We start from the raw sequence: 13,564 nt of genomic DNA on the forward strand, positions 1-13,564 counted from the left end.
TTAAATAAGGGCCGTAGTCAAACCAGGAAGAATTGGTGGGAGAAACCCACAAGGGATGGTCCTAGAAACACGACAGGGCTGGAATGAGCGGATGTGCTGTAGGACACGGAGGGAGGAGTGTGGGTGCTCCTGTTCCAGCAGGAACTTATTCCAGTGCTTCTATAAAATACAGGAACTGGTCTGGTGCACTTTTAAGGTCTTTTTTTTTTTAATCAAGCTCGAACTCTGTAGGGCTCTACAAACCTCATGCGGCTTACAGCAACTGCATTTACTCAGATACAGCGACAAATTTAAGCTCAGGATAAGAGACCAGAGGAGTCAGGAAAAAAAGGAGAGTAAGGTTTAAAGAAAGGACTAAAAGTCCGTCATGCACTTTAACAGGACTCACACAGACAAAAAATAAAAAAGGACAGGCTTGGAGTTCCGCAGGGCTCTGAGGCTCAAGGTGATAAAAATTCTGGTATCAAAAGAGAGAGATGACAGACTGTTAGAGAAATCACAGAACAAAGAGAGAACAGCAAGAGCGCTGCTGTGGCAGCCCTGGCGTGAGCGGATCAAAAACGAAACCACAGATCTAGGTACAAAAGCGCAGAAGAAATGGACATGGGAATGAGAAACGTCGGCAGGAAAGAAACGGCTCCTGTGACTCAACGATACTGGCAACAGAGCATTTTCCTGTATCAAAGGGGGGTGAATTCCATCTCAGCAGTCACTGACTATCTAAGGAACCCTGCAACGGAAAGGTGGTTCGAAAGCCATCTTCTGGCATGTGGTCAGCTGAGCATGACTGCTAGACTTGGTGAAAGGCAGAATGCTACCTAGACAAGAGAGGAGGTCAGTTCAAGAGGAGAGGCTGAGTTCAGATGTCACATTAAAGAAGGATGTACAGGGGCAATAAAGTTGTGTGGCTGTCTTAGAAGTTTTAGTTACATAGCTTATATTTAGCATAATCTAAACATACTACTGCAAAAAAAATGTATATTTAATAGCTTTTCTCTACAAATGAGTTTTTCACATGGTTGTAACATTTCGCATAGCACTGAACAAAACAAAGTTGTTTAATACAGGTAGAAGAAAGATTTGGATTTAATTAAAAAAAATTTTTTTAATGTTTACTTTTGAGAGAGCGAGAGAGACAGAGTGTGAGTGGGGGAGGGGAAGAGAGAGAGGGAGACACAGAATCCGAAGCAGTATCCAGGCTCTGAGCTGTCAGCACAGAGCCTGACGTGGGGCTCAAACCCACAAACTGCGAGATTATGACCTGCACCAAAGTCAGACACTCAACCTACTGAGCCACCCAGGCTCCCCTGATTTCGATTTAATTTAAAGGCCCTTAAGATTGTAAGGGTGATTAAACTTCAAACAAATTACCAACTACTCTGGGGATACGCATGTGCGTTTGTGTGTGTATATACATGCTGTATATCCGTATCCATCCATATATATGTATGTGTATACGTGCATGTGTGTATAGATCCTATGTGTGCGTGGGGAGGTGTTTATACTGTCTTTCCGGATCGTGTGCATAAATGTCACAGAAGATTTTGCGGGAAAAATAAGGAAGGCTAACAATATTGACACTTGCCGATATGTGCTAAATCACAGCAAGTCCTGATGTCACATGTACTCTACCCACACCCGAGCCACCGTCTTCTCCCGTCTGGACCGCTGCAGTAGCCTCCTACCTGGACCCCTACATTTCTTGCTCTCCGCTAACCCACTCTCTACACACAAGCCAGAGCGGTCTTTACAAAATGGAAACCTGCTTATGTTAGAACTCCCCCTTAGGATAAGATCGTTAACGCGGCCTATAAGATTATGCACTGGCCAGTGCCATCCTATACAGCCCCATCTGGCATCGCTCTCCTAAATCTCTCCAGAGTATTCCACTCTGGCTAAATGACTTTATTTCAATTCCCTGAAGCTTAGCCTTTTCCTGCTGTGCAACATTCCTTCTGCCTGGAAAACTCTTTCTCTGACTCTCTACCTTGCTAGCTCCTTTCTCTCACCCTTTACATCTACACTGAAATCTCACTTCCTCAGATACTTCCCTAACTCCTGATGTAAACCACGTTGCCTATTAGAGTCTCTACTCTGATCCTCTACATTTCTCTACTATTTTGTAATCTCTACAAGTGCAGAATCTGTGTCTGCTTCTAATCATCACTGTATCTTCAACATTTACACAGTGCTTGGCACACAGTAGTTGCTCAAGAGATAACTGAACAAGAACAGCACTGAAAGAAATCAGTAGAATGGTTTTTCCAGGGAGGAAACCTTTCTCAAATTTTGTAGTTTAACTTTTTAAACTAAAAGATATTTTAAAAGTGTGAATGGCATCAGAGTACAGGAAAGTCATGCCACCCTCAATTTATAATTATTAAAATATTATTTCAGTACTCACCAGCGATGCTCTTCCGCGGTTGAAATACTGCATGATGAGGAGGAGAGGGTAACCGGAATGTATCTACAAGGTTTTCAGAGTCATGATTTGCTGTGGTCCTTATAAATTCCATAGCAGCTTGGAGAACTCTAAACTGCAGTGCAACAGCCATACCTGAAAACAGAAGACACTAGAATGTTTTCAAGCTATGTGGATGTTAATTTTTTACACTGAGTTGCTTTTTATTTTCATGCAACATCTAAACTGCCAGTAATGTTTTATTAGACATAGATTTTAAATTTTTGATCGATATAGGTTCCTGATAGTAGTAAACATTTTTAAACTGCCTTTAAAAGAAATTTTAAAGCAAATTTCCAAATGATCACTATAAAAAAAAATTCAATGGAAAAAAACTAGCTCACAAATTTATTTCCTCTTACATCGTTGTCTTAAAGAACAGGCTTTTAAATATATAAGGCAAAACTGAACCAGAAATTGTCACATTTCATAGTTAATATTTGCCATTAAAGAAAACTAAAGAGGATTTTTATTCAACATAAACCTTTTAGTTCTACTTGGTAAAAAAAAAAAAAATCAAACTTTTTTTAATGATGTATTGCCAGCTACTGATCATATGAACATATCGTTTGTTTAATTTTTGCCACCTAAAAGACTTCTTTTTAAAGCTGATAGATATTATCATAAAATGAAGGATGAACCTTTAGTAAAATAGCTTCCACAAGAAAGAGATTTGGTTCAAATGACATTTTTGGCTCCTCTATAATCCCAACCTCGGAAATCCATAAAAACAAAATCTTACTTTGTGTCCTCTTGTTTTTGCTATTTTGAAGATAGCCAAGCAGTACGATGAGGTCTTCGATGACTCTAAAATACTGGGGGCCTGAGGAACTGCAGGCATGAATGGTCACTGCTACGAAAAGCTGTTGTATATCACAAGCAAGCAATTTGTATTCATTCAGAGGAACGCTAAAGAAAAAGAACAGAAAACTTAAGGCAAAGAGAACTGGTTTAAATTCTTGTTCTTCCGGCATTTGCTCACCCATTCAGTATTTATTCGTGCCTACTGGATGGTGGGGAGTTTGAATTGCATGCTAGAAACAGAAATGAGAAAACATGCTTTGACTCCTGTCAAAAAGTCTATTGTCTTTTCTTTTTAAATGTTTGTTTATTTATTTATTTTTGTGTGTGACAGAGAGAGAGAGAGAGAGTGCGAGTGACAGGCAGGCACTGAGAGAGAGAGGGAGACACAGAATCCGAAGCAGACTCCAGGCTCCGAGCCGTCAGCAGAGAGCTCGACGCAGGGCCCGAACCCACGAACCGTGAGATCGTAGCCTGAGCCGAAGTCGGATGCTCAACCGACTGAGCCACCTAGGTGCCCTGAAAAAAGTCTACTGTCTTGAAGAAGACGAGACAAGGAAAGAGAGAACTATGAACAGTAAATGGTGGTAAGTGTAACAACAGGGATTGACACACTATACACCATGGGAACACATAGATCCCACATAGACCCCAGGAAAAGTGAAGATTTAGTAGGTGTGAACAGGGACGTTCTGAGATGGCTCCTCAGAGAAGGTGAATTTGAATGCATTACTTAATCTCTCTGAATCTCACACCAAGTTATAGTTATTTTAAGGATTAAAGGAGATAATAGATTTGAACATCTGTTAATCAGTTATAAATAATAAATATGAATTAGTTACTTCTGTCCCTCAATTAAAAACAAATTTTTTTTAATGTTTATTTTTGAAGGAGAGACAGAGAGTGTGAGTGGGGGAGGGGCACAGAGAGAGGGAGACACAGAATCCGAAGCAGGCTCCAGGCCCTGAGCTGTCGGCACAGAGCCAGATGTGGGGCTTGAACTCATGAACTGTGAGATCACGACCTGAGCCGAAGTTGGAGGCTTAACTGGCTGAGCCACCCAGGCGCCCCTGTGCCTCAATTTTTAACCTTGATAACCTTAGTATATGATAGTAAGCCTGAATACTTCTCACCATTTATTTTTTCCAAATCAAGCCAAGAGTTGGAAATGGTAACTGTTTGGGGTCAATTAATAGGGTAGCATGTAACGACATTCAGTAAGTACAAGTTATTAAAACAAAACAACAAACAACAACACACTACTTTCAGAAGCCCGTAGGCAACTCTTCCCAAGTGTTGTGTTATAACACATGCATTGTGTTATAATCAAGACTACGTATTTTGAGGAAATAAAATACTTTGTATTTCTTATATGCCCAGCACACAAATCCTGAACTGAATAGGTACCCCCCAAAAATTGAACGGAACTCAGTACAAGGAGTCTCTCTTGTACTCAGAGAGCCTCCCTGGCTTCTGCCTTCTCTTAAAGGTTACTGTCTGCCTTCTCTTAAAAATTATAGATAATATTTAATGCCTTAATGTACAGTAATGTGCTTCTGGAGATTTATATTTTAACATTACGCTAATAAAAATGGTATGCTGTACATCATAAATGCAGAAACCAAAGGCACAAAATCCAAGTAGAAATATAATCTCCTCACATATTTTTTAAGGCTGTTAATCAATTTGGTAGGCAGCCATTTGCCAATGTACTTCTGGAAATGAGAAATTAATTTATGGTAGTAGAAAGTAGGAGAGCATCACAGTTCAAAACATAAGTGTTTGAAGGGAGACAGGTTCAGTTTTAAACCCTGTGCTACCCACTAGCTATGTGATCTTCAACAAGGCTCTCTCTCTTTCTCTCTCTCTCCAGTCCTCAACTTCCTATTCCTTCTGGGGATAATAACTTTTATAAGACCATTGTGGAAGCGTGGTAAATCTATTTAAATACAGTTAAATTTATTCAACTTGCCTTCAGGTTCTAAACACCTAAAAGTAGGCCATATACACATCTTCCTTTTCAGTAAACTTGTTGAAAATGATAGAAAATATGCCCCCTCCAAATACAATTTAATTAATCCAATCTAATTAGTTTGGTAGGAAGGATATTCTTTTTTTTTTTTTAATTTTTTTTAACGTTTATTTATTTTTGAGACAGAGAGAGACAAAGCATGAACGGGGGAGGGTCAGAGAGAGGGAGACACAGAATCTGAAACAGGCTCCAGGCTCTGAGCTGTCAGCACAGAGCCCGATGCGGGGCTCGAACTCACGGACCGCGAGATCATGACCTGAGCCGAAGTCGGCCGCTTAACCGACTGAGCCACCCAGGCGCCCCATGGAAGGATATTCTTTGAAAGTGTTTTGAAAAATCGGATGCTTTAATGTAACCTATTACTAAAGTCTTTCCTTTCTAAAGTATTTGTCAGATGACACAGTTTTGTTTTTATTTTTGTTTTAGTTTTTTGAGAGAGAGACTGACCGCAAATGGGGGAAGGGCAGGGTGGCGGGAAGACAGAGAATCTTAAGAGGCTCCACGCCCAGTGGGGAGTCAACACAGGGCTTGATTCCATGACCCTGGGATTATGACCCGAGCCCATATCGGATGCTTAATTGACAGGGCCACCCAGGCGCCCCTCAGATGATGAAGTTTTAAATAATGATTTAAAACTTACTTTTCTTCTAATCCATTCAGGGCTGCTACTGTATTACATAACACGTACAGTAGACCATTATCCAATAACATATCTGCTACCTTAGAACAAGAATTTAATATTTGGAGAAGCAGTAGGAGAGCACTATGCAAGAGCATGTTGTCATATAGAGAGGTCTCTATTAGTCCCAGAACAGGAATGACAGACCACTTCTGAAACAGTCCCATGTTTTTCACATCTTCCAGATCAAATCTGCGAGAAAGAACACACAATTAAGAGCACGTTAGAAGCAATTAACCACTAAACAAGGAAAAAGGATTGCAGTGTGGGTCATTCTGTTAACTTGATTTTGAAGCTATAAAAAATAAACGTGGAGAGAAAGGAATCTCAACCTGTAAGATCACTGACCTCTCCAATAAAATACAAGCATTGCTAGAAGTCTGTCCCAAGTTTGTAAATATACAACATTCAAATGAAATATGATACAATTTCATGGTTTTTAAAATTTTTAAGCTTATTTATTTTGAGAGAGAGAGAGAGAGAGCAAGAGCGAGCGAGTGCGTGTGTAAGCGGGGGAGGAGCAGAGAAATAGGGAGAGAGAAAATCCCAAGCAGGTTCCGAGCCGTCAGCGCAGAGCCCAGTGTGGGGCTTGATCCCACGAACCGTGAGATCGTGACCTGAGCCGAAATCAAGAGCTAGATGCCTCACAATTTCATGGTTTTTAATTGACTTGCTTTAATTTGTCCACAGGCCCCTTATGTGTCCAAAAGAACCCTACTTCAGGGGTCTATATAACAAGTGCACAGGAAGTTATTGTTAATTGACTATTAATAAAACTATTAACAATAAACTAGCATACAATTACTAGCATAATCATGATAACATACAACATACATAATTTATATAATAATTATATACTATTCCATTAACATACAATAATAATGATGATGATGATGATGATAGCATCCGAGAGACAGTGAACTAGTAAAAAGAGTTCTGGTGAAAGGAAAGAATCCTGAGTTCCTGTCCCGAGACTATTTGCCTCTGTGATGGAAGGAAATGTAAGCATTTTGTACCTTATTTTCCTTAACTGTCAAATACGTGTGGTGACATCTGCCCTACTTTCTTCTCAAAGCTCTTGTGACAATCAAATGAAATACTGCAGAATTGCTTTGACAGAGCTAAAAGCTGTATGCAGATGAAAGTACTGTTGTCATTACTGCAATCAGTAAACTCCTCAAGGTCTGAGTCAGTCTACTTAATAAGCAGAAGACACCTAATAACGAGGAGACACACATTTCTCACTGCTTGAACACAGACAGGGATAACAGTTGCACTTCGTGGCCCAACCAGGAATTCCAGGTGAGGGATGACTCTTCTCCCAGATGACCCGGAGGCTGAGGGACGGGGGAAGCCTCTCTAAGGATCAGTCATGTGATCTACTGCTGGGACAATCAGTCGTGTGATCTACTGCTGGGACAATGGGAGCCACCTTCTTTTCAGTTACCCTCCTCGTGTTAACACTACATGTCAAATCCTAAACGATCACCTGCTTTCCTTTGATGAAGCACTGGTTTCTAGTTTGTAACTAGTGAATGAAATACAAAGGCAGAAGTTAGAAACAATACCACATGGAAAATAATAAATTGATTCACCTGGAAGTACTTTTAGAGGATTTTTTCTAAAAATGACCAAATAACTTTGTTAAGAGTCCGCTTAACAAATTTTATTTTTAAGACAAAAGATCCCCAATGACGGTGGAGGGAAGAAGCCACTTACTCTTCATCAAGGCCAATACGTCGACCAAAGAACATTTCAATGAAGCATTCTAACAATTCCTGAGTTCCCCGGTGAAGATACAACTGGTTGGCTAGCAAGGAGAAGCCACGGTTCTTTAGGAATTTATCTTTTTGTTCCTTAGAAGCTCTATTAAAATATGCATCTAATAGCTAAGAAAAAAAAATTAAGACAATTTACATAATGCACTAAAATTTTATATAATGTACACAGATCAGACAATACTTGTAAGTTGTTATTTAATTTCATATGTATAGAGCACAGAAAGCTAAAAAACAATGCCACCTCCATAGCAAACCAAAAATAATCTTTGTTTCTGACTAGTTTGGAGTGCTCATGCTGACTTTATCTTGGAGACCTTAATACTTTCGTTATGGGGAAACGAACTTTTTAGTTGAGCATTGACACCTGGTAGACTGGTAACCTTAGTCGAGTAGAAGTACAAAAGCTGTGCTTTATTCTGAAGGAAACAAATCGGCGAGCCCTGCACTATCCTCTCTCTCCACACGTGTGTGTGTGCGTGCACGTATGTATCTCTCCTAGACTTCGACTTCCAGACTTCCGGATGGATTCCATCCTGAGCACAGAGCCCTATCTCCACCCTTCCCTAGCATCTTAAATGCAACATGTGTAAAACTCAATTACTTATTTTCTTTCCACACTCCTGTCTTTCGTGGTTCCCGTCTGAGAGCACACAGCAGTGCCACGCTCCTAGACTTCACGGCTAATTTTATCGGTGGCTCCTCCGGTCCTGATTCCTTACGTGTGATCACTCATTCCAGCGAATGCCTCTCAAATCTGGGTGTGCTCTGACTTGCCGCTTGCCCGAATCAGGAACTCATCATTCTCCCCTGGACTACGGTGCAAGCCTGCTAAACAGAACACTTCCACGTCTCTCTCCCCTGCGATCACTCCCTCACAGCGGTGACAGACTGACTGTTCTTCCCCAAACACACATCTGTTTGCTGACCTACTTAAAAAGCTTTCTGAGTTTATAGCACAATACAAGATACACTTTTTGTACGGATCCTTCTCTGGTTCCCCCCATCACAATTAACTGCTTTTCCCACGCTCCCATTCTTCTGTATCAATATTCCGTTGAAGCACTCATCACCAGAAGTCCTTACGTTTTACTTAGTGGGGTCTATGTCTCTCTCCCTCACTGGACTATAAGCTCGTTGAATGCGGGGCTTCTATCATTCCACCTTGTATCCACTTAGCAACTAGCCCAGTGTTTTGTACCTGGGATGGAAGCTCAAAAAATACTGGGTTGAATTGCAAGTGATTAAAAAACATCCTACATCAGACGAACTAAAGAAAATGAGAATCGTTACAAGACCCTTACAATATTGGCCTGTTTTCTAACGGAAAGCATTCATATGAAACGCTTATTCATTCGACACTACGCTTAGTCCCTAGTATATACTAGACACAAGCTGCCCGCCCTCATGGAGCGGAGACTCCAGTGTGGGAGACTGAAAGATCAAGCACACAGGTCAACTAAAAAGATAATTACAAGACAAAACGAGGATGCTATGATAGGATAAATGAGGAGTAGGGTGCTAGAGGGAAGCTGTTCGGAAAGGTGATCAGGTCTCCGTAAAGGTGACACCTGAGCTAAAACCTGAAGTAGATGTTTAAGATTTGATACTACACTGCAGGGAAGGTTTCCAATGAACTATGTGTTCCTTATAATTGGTAGACTTGAAAAACGTATTGATATGAATCCATATATGGAGGAGAGCTTAAAATTGCATGATAATTCATATAAAAATACGAGAAAGAAGGAACCAACTACGGTTGACCCTTGAACAACATGAGGGTTAGAGGTGCCAGCCCCCCCCGCCCCCGCCACAGTTGTAAATCTGCATATTACTTGACTCCCCCAAAACTTAACTACGAGTAGCTTACTGGTAACCCGAAGCCTTCCTGACAACAGAAACAGTTGAGTAACACACATCCTGTATGTTGTATGTATTCTATACTGTATTCTTACAATAAACTAAGCTAGAGAAAAGAAAGTGTTATTAAGAAAATCATAAGGAAGAAAAAATTTATCTATAGTACCGTATTGTACTTATAAAAAAAAAAGTCCGCATATAAGTGGACCCACGCAATTCAAAGCTGTGTTGTTCAAGGGTCAGCTGTGTATCAGTTCATTCTTCCTTAGACTAAAGTTTTAGGTCTACTTTAACAGATACATTCAAGTTTTAAATCAAACGTACATTTATTTTTCTGAATTAAAACAACGCATCTAGAACTGGCCCTTACTTTAATAACTCCTTGTTGTATAGCAGGTGATGGGTGGTTCACGAGGACTAAAAGCGTGTCTGCCTGGATGAGCTTGTCCATCACATCTGGAAGCATAACATCAGGCAGGATGAGAAGGACTCCACTGAGGAGCTCGTATAATCCACAGCAGATAGGTACCAGACAGTCTTCCGTTACGCTAAAACAGAGACCCCAGAAGTCTCGTGAACACAGTATCAGGAAGAAAAGCACACGGTGATTTCCTTAAGAACTGTGAGGAGCAGTAGTAATTTCAACATGTGAAACCAAAGGTCACACAGTTAAAAAAAAATGTTGACCTGTGACTAACAACCTTGCCATCACTTGTTACCATTTTATTTCTCACCGATCTACTTTAGGCACAGGGTCCACTAAACACCATTCTATTCCACAGCTATGACGTGCAAGAGGGTGGTGGTCACCAGCCGCTTGCGCAAGGGAAACTATCTAGAATGACATAAACAATTTGGCTCTTTGGTCACACTAGCCACGTTTCGAGGGCTCAACAGGCACACGTGGCTGGTGGCCCCTGTACTGCACAGCACAGGAGAAGCATCCCCACCACCGGGGAGACTCTTACCGGGTGTTGCCACTGGCTACTATAAATCTTATAGTTTCCCTGAGGAGTTTTTCTCTAAATGTAAACCACAAGGCACTTTTTCTTTAGGAGCCATTTACGGTTTAGCCTTTGGTAAAACATGGAATTCAATATTATTTAGTATTAGACTAAAGAGAAAGGTACCTTTCTGTTTGCTATGAATATACATGTTGTATATGAGAAGTGATGTAAGACATTTCAGAATGTCTTCAAAGAAGAGCGAAAGAAAAAGTGGGGGCGGGGGGAGCATGCGAAAGCAGTGAGTACCTGTGAGTACTTGCAGTGCGGCTGGAGTTCGGCTCGTAACTGAGAGAAAAGGCGAAGTTTTCCCAGTCATCCGGGTTCCTGTCAAGGAGACTCGGCCAGCGTCCAACGGCTGCGGATCCGTTGTGTGAAGGAAAAGCCAGCCCCAGGCTTGCGACAGTGCTGTGGCTCTGTTGGAATGAGGCCAGTCCCTTCAGGTGATCAGGGCGGCGTGGGTAGGACTCGTCATCTTCTGATTTGGGTTCTGCTCCCAACTCTTTGTGATCTACTCTGACCCCCAGAAATTCCAAGGTTCCTTTTGGGACACCATTGACAGAGGCGCGGGCGGAAAGGGCAGGTTCCGTTTCACACACAGTTTTTGCGGACTCACAGCTACTGATGAATGCATCCTCTTTGTCTTTCTTCAGTGTCCCGGAACTCACCAGAGAATTCAGTTTCTCTGCTTGGGAAGCAATGTAATCATCTGCAATATTTTGTAACGCGTCAATACTACAACCCAAACTTCCAGTCAGTTTTTGTGGTTGCATTTGAGGTGAAGCAGTAGGAAATGCTGGTAGGCTTCTAGAACGCAGAATGTTGGCGATCGTCCGTTGTGGGATAATCCTGGAGGAATTGTTTCCTGGAGAGAGTAGACAGAAAAACACTCGTTAAAAATCTACTAAGTGGGACCACTTGTGTCCTGCACTGTCAGTCACAACCACAGCAGTAACCCATTTATCTAGCGATGCTAAAGAATCCACACAGGTTAACGTTAACTACTGCTTAACATTCTTTTTAAAAAAAAATGTTTACTTATTTTTGAGAGAGAGAGAGCGTGTGCATGTGAGCAGGGGAGGGGCAGAAAGAGAGGGAGATAGAGGATCCGAAGCGGGCTCTGCATAGACAGCAGAAAGTCTGACGCGAGGCTTGAACTCACAAACTGTGAGATCAGGACCTGAGCTGAAGTCAGATGCTTAACCAACGGAACCCCATTACTGCTTAAAATTCTTAAGTGCCCCAACTATTTTTTCTTTTAACTACTTTTTATTAAAATCTCCCAAAAACGTATGTCTTTTCCTGTCTCCTTAACAAAATACAGTGTTGACTGAATGATGCAAAGTCATTAGGATTAATGGCTCTACTGTCGTGAAATTAAGTGAAACTTAATTTGCCTCAGGCTAGCAGTCACTAGGATGCAGTTTGATATGGTGTGAAAGTGTGGGCTTTGCAACAAGACAGAACTGGATTCAAGTGATGGTTCTGTGAGTTAGGTGGTCTTTTAAGTACATCATTTAATTATTTGGGTATTCGTTTTTACAAATGTAAAAGGAGGGTTCAGAATATCTTCTTTGCAAGGCTGCTTTAAGGATTAAGTGAGATCATATTTGTGATGCTCCCAGCATAGTGTCTGGCATACAGCAGGTGCTCAATAAAGGGAATAATACCCATGCTTGCTGTTATTACTACTAGACCAAATGGCCCTAGACCGTTTTGTCTCTCATCCATTTCCGTAGTCACTTCTTCATGAGAAGCAGTGGCGCTTTGTCTTCCTGTGATAGCTGTCCAGTTTGCTGCTTCTAGTACTCCATGTCCAGGGAGACCAGAAAAATCACTGCCATTCTCAGTGCACGGTGGTAAAGCGAGTGCTGTTCAAGGTGTGGTTTGTGGGCTAGCAGCACGGAGATCAGCACTACCTGCGCGATTGTTAGAAATGCATACTCTTTAGGCTCACCCTAGATCTACTGAATCAGAATGCATGAAGGAGGGCCCAAAGATCTGTGTTTGAACAACTTCTCTGGTCATTTTTTTTTTTTTTTTTCATGCTAAAACTTGAGAAGCACTGATATAGAGTAAACAGGCACTGGGTGAACTGTTTTAGAGCACAGGCCTTTTGGCAATAATAGTTCTATAGCTCAGAAGTTTTTCCTAATTATTTCTACATTTTGGCTGGAGGGCTAAGGCTGCCAAAAGATTCTGTTCATAGGATGTGGAAAAAATGGGGGCATGATTGTATTTGAAAATGTACATTTCCTATAAAATTCCAAATAAAACTAGTTAAAACACAGCCTTAAAATACTATAATAAAAGGGCATAAAATGTGCTAGCAAATAACTGAAACACTTTGGGAGAGAAACAAAACTGGAAATTAATAGCTATATATATATATCCCGTCCTATCTATTCTTATCTCTACCTAACTTGCGCTACTGATTAATTTATACTAGAGCCAAAGATAAGACAGGTTGGGCAGACAATAAGGGCAATGTCTCAGGCTAGAAGAGACCAGCTGTCAGAAAAGGAAAAGATATACAGCCGGTTGGCAACTAGGAAACACGTACCTACCTACTGTTTTCTCTATTAGAGATGAGGTAGTCTGTTAAGAGTGAATTAGGAAGACAGAAAAGTACTGTCTTAAGATTTAAGCTTAAAGACTTGAATAGACTTGCTATGGAAAGAGAAGAGGGAATTGATTTTGAACTTACTGAAAAACTACAGGGCAGCATTAAAAGGCCAGCTACAGTTGGAGACCCTTGTAAAGACAGGGATTCTCTCTAGCAGCTTTCAGCAGTATGGGGATGGTTAGATGGAAGCAAGGCTGGGGTTTGTAGGTCAAGAATGCCAAAAGGCCAAGGGGACGAGGGAGCTGAAGACTGTGTCCAGGAAATGACTGGCTAATGAGATGTAGGCTGGATAGGGAAAATAGGCAGAAGGGAACACGGGATGG

The 13,564-nt window shown here is 41.2% G+C and overlaps 1 protein-coding gene across 1 annotated transcript in view; it reads right to left on the reverse strand.

The window, feature by feature from the left end:
- LYST (lysosomal trafficking regulator) overlaps positions 1-13,564 on the reverse strand; it is a 176,088-nt gene that overhangs the window by 68,569 nt on the left and 93,955 nt on the right. Inside the window, exons 23-28 of the mRNA XM_078434192.2 lie at positions 10,865-11,480; positions 9,982-10,159; positions 7,693-7,862; positions 5,935-6,165; positions 3,204-3,370; positions 2,405-2,557 (exon numbers count right to left, since the gene is read on the reverse strand). Coding sequence (XP_078290318.2) covers positions 2,405-2,557; positions 3,204-3,370; positions 5,935-6,165; positions 7,693-7,862; positions 9,982-10,159; positions 10,865-11,480 — 1,515 coding nt within the window. The remainder of the gene's footprint in view (positions 1-2,404; positions 2,558-3,203; positions 3,371-5,934; positions 6,166-7,692; positions 7,863-9,981; positions 10,160-10,864; positions 11,481-13,564) is intronic.

This window comes from Panthera onca, chromosome D2 (assembly GCF_046562875.1).
Source record: "Panthera onca isolate mPanOnc1 chromosome D2, mPanOnc1 haplotype 2, whole genome shotgun sequence".
NCBI classification, from domain to species: Eukaryota; Metazoa; Chordata; class Mammalia; order Carnivora; family Felidae; genus Panthera; species Panthera onca.